This window comes from Crocodylus porosus, unplaced genomic scaffold, assembly GCF_001723895.1.
Source record: "Crocodylus porosus isolate Cpor-Errol unplaced genomic scaffold, CroPor_comp1, whole genome shotgun sequence".
NCBI lineage: Eukaryota > Metazoa > Chordata > Crocodylia > Crocodylidae > Crocodylus > Crocodylus porosus.
The window spans coordinates 59232863-59250883 of NW_017728907.1; the positions used below are offsets into that span (position 1 = coordinate 59232863).

Here is an 18021-nt window from a genome sequence, read left to right on the forward strand (position 1 = left end):
GACCAGTGGCTGTCCAGCCTCTTCTTGGACATCTCCAGTGATGATGAGTCCACATCTTCCCTAGGCAGTCTGTTCCACTGCCTCGCTGTTCTAACAGTGAAGTTTTTCCTGATTTCTGATCTAAACTTACTTTGCTGAAACTTCAAGCCAGTGGTCCCCGTTCTACTGTCTGAGAAAAGGCGTTTTCCTTCTTTACGGCAGCCCATCAAATATTTGAAGACTGCTGCCATTCAGATTTAGAGTTTTGTGAGACTTGAGGAAGCAGGGCCACTTTTTTTCACATTTCGGTACCCAAAATTAGTCACCCATGTCTGAAAACACTGGTTTAAACAGCTTAAAATTGGCTACGTGACAGTGAAGGAGATACATTTTAAGTGTCTGAAAACATTTGAAGAACATATGATCTGGGAAGGAAAGGAATTTTTTTACAGAATCATAGGGAGTTGTAACTCTGAGTATACGCTAAAATTTAGGGGGGAAAAATGTCTAGAAAGAGATGGGAGCATTCTTGTTTGCAGGGCACATAACGAGACTGGATGAAGTTCTATAATGCTTTATTTTGTTTAAATTGCTTTCCTTTTGCCAGTAATTGCCAGTGTGCTTTCCTTTCTTGAGTGGAAGAGGTGGAATAGGTACCTTCTAGTTGTCTCCTCTTTGTAGGCCTTGGTTCACTGAGGTCCCATTGAACTACCAGTTTTGCAAATCAGACCCAGTGGCTTCCTTTAAGTTTCTGTATGCCTTAAAAAAATCAGAAATCGCTGAAATAAAACTTTTGTCATCTAATCCAGTAACCTTTATTCCCAAACACCAGCAATCAGTTCTTGTGGGGAATATGCAGGATGTATGAGAGCAGCAGGCAGATGCAGCATAATCTCCTAAGAGGGACTTGCCTCCTAATAGTCTTGTTTCTTTAAAAACTTATTTAAGAGTATTTGTTTACAATTGTGGATATTCTTGTTAGCTGCATAAATGTCTAATACTTCTATAAATCCTTCTAAATTCTTTGCTTCATCTGGACATGATATTGCATTCTGAAGGCTGTTAAGTGGGAAAGAATATGACCTTATTGAAGCTTTAATTTCTGTTGTTTTGAAGAGATTTTATTAAATGAAGATTGAAGTTGCTGTGACACTCAGTATAGTAAACAATTTCCCCCCTTATTTTAGGATGTCAAAAACAAGGCTGACAAACAGCTGTTGATGGTGGATCAACAGGAGGTAGAAGAACAGCTTCCAGGAAATGTATGTATAGCTCTCTTCTTTTTGATTTACCCTATTGGGGTCCTTCTATTAATGAAGGAAGGAAATATTTTTAGGTTTTATTTTTATACATTCGGTGTTTAAATATAAAAGTACCTTCTCTTCAAACACCTGGAAGCAATCATATGGGACAGTGCTAAGAATATATTCTTCTCTTCTCAAAAACTAAGAATTTGTTTGGTCTGACCTGATGAAGATAAGAGTTCCATCAACACTTTCTGTGCAGGTTTCCCTGGAATCACAGTATTTAATATACCTAATTTATTTAAAATGTTTTTAAATTGAATTGTATCCTTGCCATTTCAGTTAATAGCTTTAATTAATAACTTTAGCATTTGATTAAACATTTTTCAATTAGAAGTAATATGCTGCCTTTGTGTTTTTATTGTCAATAATTGAATAATTTTAATTTCTCCTCAACCAGTTAAAACAATCCAAGACTTCAGTAAAAGTGCCTGTTGGTTTACATGAGATATCTCTGGTGCCAGCGCCTATTTATCTTCCTCCAGAAACAGAGCTCACCAGCCGAAGTAAGAACCCATTATTTCTTTCAGCAAGATAGCTAATATTAATGGCAAACTTACACTGCTAATATAAAAGCAAGTACTGTCAAATTGGGCTAAAGTACCTGAGCGCAGTTGACATTGTTTTATACCTTCTTAGACATGTTTTGCTTAGCTCTGTATTTTGAGTTTTGAAAAGGGCACTGTAATATATTTACTTTTTTTTATATATATATTGATTTCATTTTTTTCTTACTTAGCAAACTTAGGATTCTTTCTACTCTTTACAATCTAGAGAAAAAGCCAGCCTAGCAATAGACTGTTTACATCCTTTTCCTCAATTGCATCAGATCCATTTGGGGGAAAAAAGGTATAACAAATAATTTGTTTTCATTTTTGCCTTTGGAGAGTTTTTGCAGCTTCAAAACAAAAAAATATTTTGACAGCATACATCAACTCTGGGTAGTTTTTAAATGTCATTGTGACAAGATGTTTTACAAAATGCTGAATTTTAATGTAAATTTGGAAGATTCCCTATCTGAATCATTGTGTTGCGGTTATAGCTTCATTTTATCTAAATGTAATGTCCTTTGTCATCATGATCAAAATCACACAAGGCATATCTGACATAATTGTCATATCAGATTGTAGTAGTTTTGAAATGGCTCAGATTTTTAGATGTCTTTAAGGTATTCTTTTAACTTAAGAGTATAAGGACATACAGAGCAAGTTTCAGCCATTTAGTTACTCCAGTGCCATCACCTTAGATCTTTATTTTCCCATGAAATATTTCTGACTACTTTCTTTATTTCTTAACATTTTCCTTTTTTTCTTTCAGGGAACCTGTCTCCTCCGTTGCCAGTGGATCCAGCAACATGTCCCATTGTTCCCGGGCAGGAGATGACTATAGAGATATCCAAGGGGCGATCAGGCCTTGGTCTCAGCATTGTGGGAGGAAAAGATACTCCACTTGTGAGTTTGTTCAACTGTTGTTCATTACCTTTATTAAGAAGTAGATAAAATACTGAAAAGATGATTTAAAAATTAGCAGCCCTGTTGATGTAGTAACTTTGCCAAATTATACAATGTTGGAAGCAACATCTAGCTGCTTTCAGAATAAACCTGGTAAATTTGTCTTATACAGAATGAAGCATTTCATATTACCTTTTAAATTGCATATATTTATATGTTTTTCTAGTTTCTTCCTTTTTGATTAAAGTAGACAATTGGGCACCCCTCTACAGTTTATGCTTTGTCAATTAAAGCTTTTCAACCAGCTTTTCCATCAGGATGACTAGGCCATAAGAGGAATATCAAGGAGGCAGCATGATTCAACATTACTTTCTGTAAATGCCTATATGCTTTTAAAATATTGATGATTTTGTTGTGCACTAGTAGTTTGTTTTTGCTCCATGCCTATTAAAACTGTGCCAGAGACACCCCCAGCTGAACAAAAATCAGCACAGATAATCTTATTAGTGTTGCCTGTGATCCTTTGTTTAGTCTTTCCTTCCAGCCATGCTGCTTAAAAATGTGATTTATCTTCAATGCAACCCTAATTCATGTGGTAATCACCACTGTTAGTGTATGCCGTCAATATGTAAGTTTAGAAGGTTAGCTCCACTAAATCTTTTTTCTTATTTTGTGCTGTGGATAGCTATTGCCAGGTAAATTGCTATATTAGCCCTTCAGTCTTTCTCTCAGAGATGCAATGCAGCAATTTAGTAAAATTTCTATATGCAGCTCTTCTGTCATCAAGTCAGAAGCTTTCAGTATACAATTGTAGTGTGCATCCTTCCATTCAGTCTCACCATTAAAAAGGTTAAAAATGCTCTGTAATCTCTTTACGTATGATTATTCCTGGAAATATGGAATCATTAAACAAGAATGTTCAGTTACTGTCAGCAATAGAAAACTTAAAACAGCTGTGAGGAATTCATCCATTTTAAGCAAAAGAAAAAAAAATTAGAGCAATGGGCCTAAATGAGTGGTTTTGCTTTGCAAAATATAAGCCATATCTTCAATTTAAAATTTCACAGCATGTATCTAGAGAGGTTCAGATTTTTGGTCCCATTGATCTACCTTGTCAAATGTCTGTAGGGTTCAGATAAATGGTTCTGTTTCACATGAAGGTGGGCAAAACTCAGTTAATTTCGTTTGTTCTCAAAATATCACTGTTTTGGTACTGTGAAACCCTGGAATGTTTTAGGTTCAAGTCCGTCTATATCAGAGGCTTTCTCCTTCTTTCATGTAAAAAGAGTATGAAAATTACAAGTAGCATCCCGTTGCACATAATCTGAAATGTAGTTGTGAAGATTTCTTATTGTATACAAAACATTTCACTGGGAAAGCCAAACAAGAAAAACATAAATGACACTGTGATTTAGCTACAAACCGTGAACTGTATTTCTCTTATTTATTAAAATGTCCAGTGAAGAATTTCTAAAGAAAACAATTGTTGCACTTAACAACTTACTTCCAGTCCTATAGGTGTTCATCTGTACGCAGCAAGTTCTTAAACATGTCTGACTTTCTGGAATTACAAGACCTAGTAAAATAAATTGTAGCTTGTCTTCACGGTACTCATTTTGAGCATTCAAAATCATGTAATACTATTTAGCAATAAATAAGTTGCAGTTAACCACAGTGTGACTTCCTAATTTACTGTATGAAACCCAAGACTTTATTTTTTTCTTAAGTTCTGGACTCACAACCTCCTTTGGTTTCAGTGAGACTTGCATTTAAATAACCAGAAGCAAAGTCTCTCACCTTACAAGCTGAAATTCAAGGCTATATCTTCACATGGCATCATCAGGCTTGTACAACTGATTTCAGCAGAGCTTCTTTACTCCAGCTGTTGGCCTGCTCCCCAGTGATGCCATGTTTTGGTTTTTTTTATGAAGGCAAAGTTATGAATGTCTATATTGAAAAATGAATGACATAAAATCAGAAGTGGGAAGAAGGGAAACACCACATGGACTTGCTAGAAAAACCTTTTCTCTAAGATAGAAGATGCAAAGAAAGTGCAAAATACCCACTTGTACTTTACATAGCCCTTGCTGCTTCATCTTTGTCTTTCAACTGAATGAAAGTTACTTTGCCTTTTTTTTAAATATACTCCGTGAATTTACTGCTTATGAGTTACTTGACACTCAAAACCATATAAATCTGCCACCGTTTCAGCCCTAGTCAAATGCCAAGAAATTGTAGTGTCCATGGCCCATTGCTTTTCTTAGCAAGTGAAATAAATTTGAAGACTGTAAACAGCTTCAACATTTTTGCTACAATTCTTTGTTAAAATTAGCTTAAGGGGAGCAGAAGAATGAAAGTACTCTCCTACTTACCAGGCATATAATCAAGGCCTGCTAGCTTGCACTAATGTGATATAATGCTGCAGAAGAAGATAGGAATGAGGTTTTCCTGACCGTGCCACGGAAAGATTCTCTCTAGGGACGGGAAAGCAAGTGGCCAGCTAAGAGCAAAGCTGACACTTCCTTCCAGATTTGTTGTCTGCCCTGTTGAGCTGTTCTCTGCCCTGAAAGCCCCTTCAGTGGTATACTTTACCTCAGGATAATTGATCATTATAATTTCATATCTTGAGTAATCCAGAGGTCTATTCCCCTTCCCCTTTGCCTCCCCCACTCCAGCCCACTAGGATGTGTTACCAGGAAGAAATGACAGTAGCGCAGAGACCTTGTCCAATATGTTTTCAGATGCACTTACAGCAAAAGGTGCTCTGATTTTTTTCAGTTAACACTATTGATGCACAAAAGCATTGTGCTTTCAGTAGAAATGTCCATGTTAAAGTTACTTTGGAGCTTTTAAGTTCAAAATATATAGCTCTAACTTTACAAATGGTTGATCTAGCAGCCCTGCCAAATATGGGCTCAGTTTTAAAAATGAAATATACTGTGTGACTTTGAAATCATAATCTTTGATAGCTAATCAAAAATCACAAAATAGGGTCACAAAACATGAATTGTAGTTGCAGAAAGGTTAATTTGCTGAGGCGGTCATAAATGAGTATCCTAACTCCTAAAGATGATGTTAGCTGGAAAGATGATGTTAATATTAAATTGAAAAACTTGTCTCTCCAGAGAGGCTGAGAGATCTTAGATGGAAACAATGTCATAGTACAGTGATTTTTCAACCTATGGTCTGTGGACCCCTGAAGGTCCTGTGACTGTCTGAGGTCCACTGACTATGTCTAAGGGGTCCACACTTCCATTCAAATGTTTTAGGGGGCCGCAAATGAAAAAAGGTTAAAACAACGATAGCTTTGGGGAGGTCGGGTCTGTCCTTGAAAATCATCAACATTTATACTGGGCCTTTTCTCTCCTGTTGGCACTGCCCCAGCATTTAAGCAGGAGCAGCTACTCCTTTTCATTCTGTGGACTGGTTCTCCTGCTCGTGCCCTCTCAGGGCACGGGCAAATGTATCTGCTTCAAAAGGGGAGGTGGAGCTACTGTTCTGGACAGCACCTGGTACCCCATAACCCTTAATTCTGCACAAGCCTATGGAAATACAATTGTGGGAAGACCACTGCAGCTGTAACTCTGCTTCATCCAGGGTTAAAGCTGGGGCAACTTAATGCATTTGTATTGCTGCGGGCTTATGCGGAAGTAATGGTTAGAGCAGCAGCAGCTTCCCCTTCCCCTTTTTGAAGCCTCTCCAGATGTATGTTTGTCCATGCCCTCAACTCAGCAGAGAGGTGCAATGAACCATCCAGCACGTTACTCTTTTTTAAAGCCAGGGGATGCTGGAACTTAGTTGGTTGAAAAGCAGGGCTCCAAATTAGCATGAAGTTCTTAAATGTTGTTTTAGGTGAAAATGAGGTCAAAACCTTTTCAGTAGCTCATGAACTGCAAATTCCAAGAAGAAAAAAACACCAAAACATGGTGTTTTTGAAACAAAACAAGTTCTCCAAGACCTTTCGGTTGCTGAATGAAATTAAGTGCCACTGCCAGTGCCAATCATAAAACTGGCAAGAATATCCTTTTTCACTTGGTAGTCCCAAGATTGCCACATTTGGCAGAATGTCTCTGGCATATGATATGCACCCCATCCTACCACCCAGGCTTTCAGAGTCCCCAGCCAGCTCTGCAGACTCTGCGTTATACTGGAATGAATGAAGAAGCAACAGACAAATCTCAAAATGGCTGAGATTTATGTCTTTAATCACTCTTCGATTATCCAAAAAAGCAGTTTCTGTATGTAGGGTAATACATTTAATATCTGATCCATGTTTTGTAGCAAACTGATGTGTGTAACTGCAGTGATACACTTGCAGTTTGAAAACTGAAGTTGGAAACATTCATTTTAATCACCATTAGTTCAAGTGCCCACGCTGCCATTTTGAAGCGTGGGGACACTAATACATAAGATGTGGGAGGCTGCTGCAATGCGGTAATTATGGGCTCCATACTCATGTACAGGCACCCTACATGCCTGAAAGATGTCTGGCAGGGGGAACAAGCCACTGAGAAGCAGTTTTTCATAGAAGTGACTGAAAATCACTTTCAGGAACATGCGTCAACTGTAAATTTAAGCAAAAAACTATTCAAAACCAGCAGACCATCTCAGAAGTTGATTTCAGAAGCAGCCCTGCTTTCTAAGTGGTTGAAGTCATTGGCTTTTTTCTTCTGGTCTCATCCACTTTAAAACTTTTGCGCATCTGTTCTAACTTGTGCAACGCATGGCATACTATAAACCTTCACAATTTTAATTTAATAAAAAGAGAGTGAGAGAGTTAATTTTACATATAGTCCTCGTTTTATTATTCCCCTAAAATGAGCATGTATACTTTTTGAAAAATGTTGGTTTGCTTTGGCATGCAATTCATAGAAACATAGCTCTTTCTATCACTCTAACTTAAGTCATATATTTTTACACTAAACATCTTATTACCTTAGTTTTATTATTTCAAAATCAAAGGAGAGCTTGCAAATGTCTATGACTGCAGACTGAAGGAATGTTAATGAATAGTGCCATTGAATTTTCAGGTTGGGGCTTTTCTGATCTTAAAGAGTATAACTGTAAGCAAAAATATTATGCAAGCTGAATAAAATTTAAATAAATAAGGACCAGATGTAACTATAGAGGCCTATAAAAAGTAATACAAATATTATCCATTTCCTTAAAATAAATCTATATTTTAATATGAAAAATTATATTCATATTCATGTTATGGATTAATCTTTTTTTTAAAGGAAACTTGGCAAGTGAACACAATCTCATGCAAGGGTTTGTACTTAAATGGGAAACAGATTCTTTTTTGACCTTTTGGAGAGAAGTTTTTCAGTATCATGAAATATAAAACATTTTTACATTAACACAGTAATACACTTCTACATTGTATTGCCTGTTTTATTACAGTAGTGTTTGGCTTTGCGTTTTGGATACCTGTTAATATTTTGTGAATGCTAGCAATTGCAGGGTATTTGGGTCCTAGAGAGGAATCTGTACATTCCATGGGACATTAAATGCACTTTTTACATAAGGTAGGCATTTTCTTCAGCAGCTGTTGCTTGAACTGTAGTCTTCTGGGTTAGATTTAGATCAGTGAATTAGAAAACAAATACTTCTATATAGTACAATTTATTTGGTGTAATTTCCTTTACCTGTAAATATTCAGCAGTTGGCTTTGTTTTAAACATTGGAAAAATCCTTATATTGGGCCAGATTCTGTAGCAACACACTGAATACAACCAGTTGACTTCCACTGTTATCCAGGAACTACCTTTAAAAGTGCAAAGACAATGTTACAAGGCCAGACACAATCTGGTTTTTTTTCCATTGTTGTGATGATTGATAATGAAACAACTAAAGGTATTTTGTACTGCACTGGACAAGCAAATTAGTCTGTAATCCTCCAGTTGTTATGTGAAAACCCCTCTCTTATTCAGCTCTTAACAGATGCATTTATTGGATATTATACACTTAAAACATATTGCCAATTTGTTTGAAATGTGTTGTTCTGCATTAGACAGACAATGTGGTTAATCAACCAAATCAGAATACAGTTTTTTCCCCAGGAGACGGTGAGTATTACAAAAGATTTCTCACATTATCATGTCTGTAGGTTACTGTTCATAGTTTTCCTTGGGGAAATACTGTAGTTCATATAGAACATTAAACACATTAGGTATTCTAAACAAGTAACATCTACTTGCAACTAAGTAACGAGATTATATAGAAGGCAAATAAGTGACAAAAACACTATCTTTGAGAGCCTCTGGGAATTAGTTTCTTTTTAAAAACACTTTATGAGTTAAATTTTGAAATGCCGTGCTTAATGCATTACGTCTTTAGTCTAATGTTTTAGGCATTTGTTTTTTTCCAGTTCACTTGCCAAAAAGTTGCCTTTGTTCTACAGTCTTTCTCCTATTGTTTGTATGCAGACAGTCAATGAACAGTGCTAACAATTCAGTGGTATCTGTCAAGAAGCAAGGAGCTAAGATTTTATAAGCCATACGTGTTATACTGATACTATCTTACCTACTTTCTTACTGTTTCCTTTGCCTCTTGGTGGTATCTCAGCAATCTTGGTGGTATCTAACCCATGACCCTTTTCCTTCTCAGCGGTAGGGCAGAAGGAGATGTAGTATTGGACAAATAAGCCTTGCAGAAAAAGGATTGTTCTTTAAAGTGGTCAGAACTTCTTACCTCTGTGGTTGCTACCTTTGACAGTGCCAGTGTGGTAGCTAGGTGTTATGGAGGTTTGTTCTGGTGAGCCCATAATCATATCCGGTGTAAAGACTGGAGCAGCTCAATGGAGATAAGCATGAAGTCAGACTTAACTGATATCCATTCTGAGGGGATTAAGGTTTTGGGGGACAGTGCATGTAGATACCAAGGAATATGACGTGACATAAGAGTTTCTTTTCGTGAACTCCTGTTTAGGCCTTCTCCCTTGTCTAGACCAAAGCACAGGATATGTCTGGTCTTTATTTTTGTCAGTATGCTACACTGCTTCTCTTGTATGCTGTTCTTATTCAGAGAATCCAAGTTGGTCCCCCCTACCCCCTGCCAGCTTTTTGCTTCCATTCCTGCAGGTAGGAGGCCTTGTATTTCTTCTCCCTGTCTTACTTCTTTCAAACTTCTACCCTGCTCTTGGAGGAATCATGCCTACAGAAATCAGACACCCTCCTCCACCATCTTAATCTGCAAAACACCAGTAAGGGAGGTCACATGAACCAGCTGGGATTGGTATTTTACTTCCAATCTTGGTGGTGGCTGAAACTGAATCTTTTGCAACATCCTGGAACTGTAGTTTTGTGCAGACCCCCAAAATCCATTCTTATCTCCATGCTTCCCAGGTGGATACTTCTTTTGTGTGTGTACAGAGGATGACTATCAGTTATTAACAAAATGCCATTTTAGTTTACTAAGCTTTCCTGACTTTGGTTTTCCTGCCCCAGTGTTTGCAATACTTTCCGTGGGGGTTTTTGCCAACTTGAGAGAGAAGCTCTTGTTCTGAAACACTACTTTTACATCTCAGCAATAGGTCTCCAGAAGCAAAGAACCCAAAAACAGAGAGCTAGATCTGTCCCATACAGCATATGCCAGTATGATATACATTTAAGACTGCTAGTGAAACTTTCATTTGTATTTTTTTTCTTCAGTGCAGAATTCACCAGATCGGTGATTTTAATGGCTCAGAAGCTGGTGTTGTCAACTTTCCATGGTTGTGAAATCTCAGCCAAAACAACATGAAGATATTTTGTTTGTTTCCTGTGGATTGCGTGTGGTTTGGACCTCAAACCCCTGGGACTCATGACCATTTTGCTTTCATGGGGGAGCCAGCTGCTTTCAGAGCCCCTCAGACAGACTCAAGAGAGATGTTGCATTTAGAGTGGATGGCTTCTGAGAAGGTCAAACGAGAAAGCTATCAGCTTCCTTGACCTTACTTTCTCAGTAGCCATCTCAGAGTTCACATCTCAGCCATATTGTCTGGCTGGCCCTTGTAATGGGAAGGACAGTGGTCACCAACTATTTGTGAAGTCCTTTTATTCAATGTCACTGTTCTTCTTTATGAAGAGCCCTCTCATTGGCTACTGTTTACATCATGATTTGTTTCCAGTTTCACACGTTTTATTAAACTATTATCTGGAGTCACTGGGAGATTATTGCTTAAATTATTATAATCAGTGGTGAGATGTTTAGGACTACTCATGGTTACTTGTAAGGTTAGGGGGCACAGGCTAATTTTGAAAATTCTGATCTAAAATTCAACTCTTCTATACACAGTTATACACCTAAAGAAACAGGGAGATAGATTTTCAAAGTGCTGGGTTTCCAATAACTCCCATTTAATTCCACTGATTCTTTTTCCTCGTGACATAGCAGAAGAAAATCAAAATAGTTCCATTAAGTAATTTTTTTTTTTTTTTTTTACAAAGGGGAAGGGACAGTAATTTCCTTACTCACCTTGTCTACAGAATAGCTTTATATAGTTTCTTGATATCCCCCAGAAAGGCTAGGTCTTAAGATTTAAGAGTGAAATGTTTTGCATTTAAAGAATATCTGAAATATGCCTATAGAAATTTGTCCCTTGGAAATGTTCGTGTTGGTCAAGTATCAGCTCATATTTGTCATGATAATGTTTTAATCACTGTCCCGGGACGCAAAGATACTTACTGGCAATTCCTGAGCCGGGAAGGGAGACCACGAGGCGAAACCCGCGTGGCTCGTCAGCCGCTTGTTTATACAGCTGCGGCCGGCCAGTGACGCAAGCGCAGAGTGCCGGCCGGCACGAATAAAAATGGTGGCACACGCCGCGGGAGGCAGGGAGAAGAGGGAGACACTGCTCCCAATGCCCTTGCCGTTCGGACCAGCAAGAACAGCAGAGCACGAGGGGAGAAGCACCCAGACGGGGAAAAGAAGAGGCAGGGACGCCGCGGGAGCATCGCCGCAGAGGCAACTAGCAGGGAGACCAGGGATCGCTCCTGCAGTACTACAGAGGATATCCCCGATGATGGCAGACAGCCTACGGGGAAGCCCCAGAGAGACGTGCCTCCGGAGGACACGCCGCCGCTGGACCGGGAGGTGCTGGGGAATGGGGCTGGAACTGAACGCCTAGGCATGGAGCAGACGGGGCTTCTGTAAGGTGTGTGGGGTGGGGGGGCAATTAAAGGGGCGGTACGCCCAGTTTGTGTTGAGCCTTTTTCGTGTTTTGTGTTATGCTTATCTATTCCCTGAGTTCTGAGGGAGACGAGGGGGCATCAGACCGATAGTAGGTATAGTCTTGGTCGCAGAAGGGAAGCTGGCCCCTATTTCAGTAATAAACCTAGAGCAAGACAACTAACAGCTTGACAGCACCATAAGGAGGTGTGAGACTGGGGTGCAGGAGTGGCGGAGCCCCGAGTGTGACCGCCGGGGAACCCTGGGCCACGGGCATGCACGACAATTGACCCCTAACACTGGTAACATCAAGTCATGGCAGACAGGAACGAGGTCAAGGAGTCAGGCAGAGAACATTCGCTCGGGCAGTGGCGGGAGCACCAACAAGGGATAACACCTGCCCCATGGGGAAGAGCAGCCCGAGAACAGCTAGTCACATCCCAGCGGCGACAGAGTGGTGCATTGGCTGGGAAACTGTCAGGGGATTACCTAAAGAAAACGCAGCCGATGGAGATGGCGACGACTGACCTGTTGGGGCAGAACCTCCAGGTTCTGACACGGCTTGCTGGAACCCAGCAGAGGATGCTGGAACGGCAACAAGACTGGATGCAGCAGAGCTCGTCCACTTCACGGATGCCAAAGATGACGTCAGAGGACGATCCCGAGGCTTACATTGAGGCCTTTGAACGACACACGGTTAGCACTGGCCTCGACAGGCGATTATGGGCAAATCAGTTAGGGGCTCTGGTGGTAGGCAAAGCCCAGGCCACGTATAGGGCTCTCACACATGAGGAAGCCCTGAATTATGAGGCTGTCAAGGCAGCCATTCTCTACCGATTAGAGATCAGTCCAGAACATTATCGACGGCTTTTTAGGGCCAAGAAAGGGGCAGAAGAGAGACGGCCGAGACTCCTGCAATGGTTACGAGATCTCTTTGGGAAATGGGTTAGTTTGCCTTCATGTACGGTTGCTATGATAGTCGATAAGGTTATATTAGAACAGTTCTTAATTGACTTGGAGGAAAGGACCCAGAGATGGGTCCATCAGCACTCACCCGCCTCTTGTGATGAAGCATTAAAACTAGCCGAGGCCTTCACAGCTGCGGAGGCATGCTACCCACGCAAGAGTCGTGGGACCACACCTCCAGCACCAGCTGCCAGGGAAGCCGAGCGGTGGAAAACCGGCCCAAAGAATCAAGGCAGAGACATGGTCTGCTATCACTGCGGACGAGGGGGGCATTTCGCACGAGAGTGTCCAGAAAGGGCTGCAGAAAGGTGGTGGCCACGTAGTTCCCCGAGGGGAGGAATAGAACTAGGAAGGGAGCCCGCCCAAGGCGAGCCGATGGATTGCAGTTATGGGGTTGGAGGCGAGGGCCTAGTGTGGCAGCGCCCAGTAGTAAAGGCTTGGATTGAGGGCCGCCCGGTAAAAGCTGTGTTAGACTCCGGGTGTGCCCAATCGATGGTAAAAGCCAGTCTGGTGAAGGAACATTGGAACCGCTGGGCTGAGCCAGTGAACATTGCGTGTCTCCATGGGGAGTCCCAAACTATGCATCGAGCGTGGCTTGATCTCCGGGTTATGGAATACCAGGGAGACTTATTAGTGGGCTTAGCCCCACGTCTGGCCTGCGACATGCTGTTGGGCTGAGACTGGGCCCCTCTATATGACGTCATGGACAGGGTGCGGGATGTGGAGACCACCCGGAGAGCCCGGAGAACCTGGGAAGGCTGGCTTGGCGACGCCAGAGAGGGGACAACCCTGTGGATGAGACGGAAGAGCCTTTTGTCGATCTACGTGACCTTGCTCGGGCAGCGGCGGGAGCACCGACAAGGGATAACACCTACCCCACGGGGAAGAGCGGCCTGAGAACAGCTAGTCACGTCCCGGCGGCGACAATCAGAGAAATCAAATAATGAATAATCAAAGGGATAAGCATCTAAAATGATGGGGATATATAAATACTACTGAAAGTTGGTTCTATTTTGTATGTATGGAGGTAATATATTTTGGTAATATTTTGTATGTATGGAGGTAATCGGTCATAAAATTGGATGCACCTTCAAGTGATTGTCTGCATAGATTCTGCTGTCAGTGTGCAGGATCTCTTGTATTTGACATTGGACTTCTTTGGCAAGCAGTGTGTGTTGGATCTGTGTCTTCACTATAGGTGTCCTCATGTCCTGGCTACATATGTTATGAATTAGCTGGGAAAGAGCCCAAGTCCTGTTAGAGCTCAGGCAGTGTCCATGTCCTGGTTAGTATATTCCCATACTGTAGATACATGGGGTAATTAAGTGCATCTTGCAACTCTTTTCTCATTGGCCACATCCCCACAAGCATGGACATTTGATTCCCTGGGGACATCTAGCAGTGACACACTTTGTGCTGCCGCCAGTTGTTCCCAAGGAACTCTTGTGCTATGTGCCCTCTGACACATGGCAGGTTACCTTGGGTGGGGTAGGAGAGGCTGGGGCCAGCACTGGGCTGGGGCCAGCACTGGGCTGGGGCCAGCGGCCTTACCTGCAGTCCTGGGGGCCTCCTGGGGCTGCAGCAGTAGCGTTCCTCCTGCATGGAGCCTGGCTGGCATCTGGAGCGTGGCTTTGGCCAGCCAGGCTGTTTTTGAGCAGTGCATACTGCCCTCACATGCACTGTTCCACATTTTTTTGGGGGGGGGGGATGTTGTTTTTTGCACAGGTTTTTTTGACCCCAGGATATCCAGGGGCAAAAAAATACCACAAAAAACAACACATGCTGCTCTATTGCAGCGTGGAGAGCAGCTAAATGTGTGATATATGGCACCACAAATGTGATTGCAGTGTCACTTACTGCACAGCCGTGCTTATCTGGATGCACCTAAGCAGGCTGTCAGATTAGATACCAGTTTTGCTAGAGCTGTCTTGAGGGCATTTTTCAAGTAGGAGTCGGTAACTGTTCTTTGACAGGTATTGTCCATACAATCTTTGTGAACTGCCTTCCTTCCCCACTCTTATTGGAGCCCTGATCTTATGAGATTCCCTACTGACAAAGGAGCTGAAAGCAGTTGAGTCCGCACATGGGTCCAACAGGCACCGATAGCCAGAAAGAATCCGTCTCACTCATCTGGCCGTATGCAGTACAGTAGTGGTGGGCAATTATTTCAGCTGGAAGGTCACTAAATAAGTTTTGGAAGCTGTTGAGGGCTGCACGCACAAAATGAATGGTAAAGATATTTTAACAAATTATAGATAAAAAATATCTATACTAAAATCAAACATTACTATACAATATTTTAATTTTATTTTAAAAAATCATTTTGTGTTGATTTGTTTCTTTGAGTAGTGCATATAGAGGTGATTGCATAATAGCTTAAAATAGTCTCTCTCGCAAGGAAATCAAAACCACCCAGCAGGACATTCAGCCAAGGGAGGATGCCCCCCCACCCCCTCCGCTCCCCACCCAGCAGAGCTCTCTTACTACCCAGCCACCCTCCAAATCACAAGGGAGCTCCTGCCTCAGCTCACCCCTGACATGTACCCCAAACCTGCCAGCCCCCCACCCCTTCCCACCCACGTTTGCCTTCCACAAAGCCTGGGGAGGCCCAGCAGCCCCCTCGAGCCTGCCTCAGCTCCCTGTGAGGGCCATGCAGGCTGCACCCACCTACATCCTGGAGGACCCCCTTCCCGCAGAGGGAGTCCCATCTCCAGGGTGCTGGGGGCAGCCTCACCTGGGTGGATGGGACAGGAGGCAGGGCCAGAGCCGGGGTTGGGACTGGGACTTCACCTGCCAAGAGGTGCTGGGGAAGCTGTGCCACCTCTGGGCACAGGTGTAATCCAGCCACTGCACGGTCCTAATGCTTGAAGTGACTCCTGTCAACTCTGAGCTGTGGGCAGGTAGGGCACTGCCAGGGCCTGAGTGCGGCTCACTCAGAAACTGCATCACAAAGCCTGGCAGGGCTGCTTCTGTCCAAAGATTCATAGACTGAGAGGCTGGAAGGGAGCTCAGAAGATCATCAGGTCCAGCCCCCCTACGCCAAGCAGGAAAGACAGCTGGGGTCAAGTGACCCCAACAGGGTGATCATCCAGTCTCCTCTTGAAGATCTCCAGGTCCAGCTTCCTCTGCGGCACCAGCAGAGGCTGGAGCTGCCACCCATGCTGCCTGGATAGAGTCAGTTGGTGGGCCAGATACGGCCCACAGGCAGTATTTTGCCCACCCCTGCAGAACAGGAATCTATAAAAATGTATGTTAAGGAATCACTGTTAAGATAGGGTAAGTAAATGTTCTTTTGCTGTAATTTCCCTTTGGCTTCAGGACATTCCCATTATCTTTTATTCTGGATCTAATACCTTGGACCCTTTGAGATTGTAGAAATCAAAAAACATCCTGTTTAACATGGAGCAGTGCTATTTGTGTATCATAGCATATACTCTGGGTCTTTCTGTCACACATGAAAACTATTAAATGGTACTTTACTTCCTGATTTGTGCAGTGTTCCCAGATTAATGTAGCATACGTTGTCAAAATATTCAGTGATTAAAGCAACTGGTTTCTGGCACTTAATTGGTGGGGGAAAAGGACAGTATTTTCTAGCAACTTCATACTTTTATACTATGACTTTAAAGAACCACTCGCTTGATATTTTGGAATCCTTTTTTTTTTTTTTTTGCACTCACGATATTTGTGATTTTTTGCTAAACTATATAGTGGGTTATTATACTGCTTAAAATAAGAGCAGCAAGAAAATGGTAGTCAATGAATACAAAAAGCAAATGGGGAATGATACTATTAAGGACATGACTTTTCAGTAGACCTTAAAGTTTTTCTCCTTAAATAAAATAACTTAAAGAATTTGAGAAGTATGAAACATCCTCAACTTTCTTTGAAGTCAGTGGGAAATTCAGATGATCATTAGGTCAGAAAATTGTACTATATATACAGTGTTTGTGTTCAGACTCTGGAGTAATATTTTTCTGACTGCATGATTTTAGAAAATGGAGAACAGCTCAGCCAAAAAAATGCTTATATTATGTATTTATATGTATTATGTGTACATGGGCATATATCTACACACTCTCTAAATCTCAGGGCGTATATCTACACACTCTCTAAATCTCAGGGCATGTGCACATGAACAAATTACCTTGAGGTTAAAGGAAGTGAGTCTTTATTGTGGGCCAGCTGCTGCATGGGAGCTGCCTTTGGAGTAGCTGTCTCCCCAAAAGAGATTTTAATGGGTTTGCTTTCATTTTCCATGGTGTAAAACTATACACTAACAGACAGTTGCTACAGACCAGCTGATGCACAGAAAAGCCCCTCACTCTTTTATCGCTCAGTAACAAAAATAGACCAAAAGAAAATCATTGTTACAATATCCTGTCTTCTGGTGGCCATTCTATGGAAGTTGAAAACTCTGAACTCTGTTTCTGCTGACTATAGTTTGACGTCCTTCATGGTAGAAGTGTGTTGTGTTTCAGTAGCTATAGATCAAAGCTTTTGTCCCTGAGTCCTAAGATGTGTTATGGCATATATTTATGATACTTTTATCCATTAACAGATCATTACAGATGGACACACAGTTGTTGGAATGAGAGAGTGCGTAAGACATCTGTATAGTATTTTTGGAAAGTCTAAGTTTCTTTTAAAATATTAGCTACAATAGTGATACTAAAAATCCCTAATTAATGTAAGTGCTTTTCACAATTTGACATGGTTGGGCAAAATATTATTAAGTAACATCCTGAGCAGGGAAGCCTGATCAAAGTGCAGGTCAATGAAAATAATACCATTGGATTCAATATGCTTTACACCAAGCTCAGAAATGAAAACAGCGCTTTCTGTTTATCTTAAAACTGTGAGTTACGTAAGTCTCATCTCATGTATTTATACTTATGTGCTGTTTTAAAATATTTTAGTCTGCTTGAAGGATCCATTGATTCCAATTGTTTTAGATCTGCTTGACAAGCCTGATGAAAATCATGCCACTAAATTAATAATGAATGCTAGTTAAGAAAAACAAGATTTTGGCAGGTTAGTCTAGACATTTCCTTTATCAATATAAGTAGTTAACTGACCATGTTCTTTCTTATTGCAGTATGTATTGTGAATGTAGCCCACTCAGGTTTTTAACACATGCAAGTTTAATAGTAAACCAAGCACTTTTTACA

At 41.4% G+C, this 18021-nt stretch overlaps 1 protein-coding gene across 7 annotated transcripts in view; it reads left to right on the forward strand.

The window, feature by feature from the left end:
* PATJ (PATJ, crumbs cell polarity complex component) overlaps nucleotides 1-18021 on the forward strand; it is a 226842-nt gene that overhangs the window by 164640 nt on the left and 44181 nt on the right. For all 7 annotated transcript variants that reach the window (XM_019531540.1, XM_019531542.1, XM_019531543.1 and 4 more), the window contains 3 exons: nucleotides 1167-1241; nucleotides 1684-1789; nucleotides 2601-2734. In XM_019531540.1, coding sequence (XP_019387085.1) covers nucleotides 1167-1241; nucleotides 1684-1789; nucleotides 2601-2734 — 315 coding nt within the window. The remainder of the gene's footprint in view (nucleotides 1-1166; nucleotides 1242-1683; nucleotides 1790-2600; nucleotides 2735-18021) is intronic.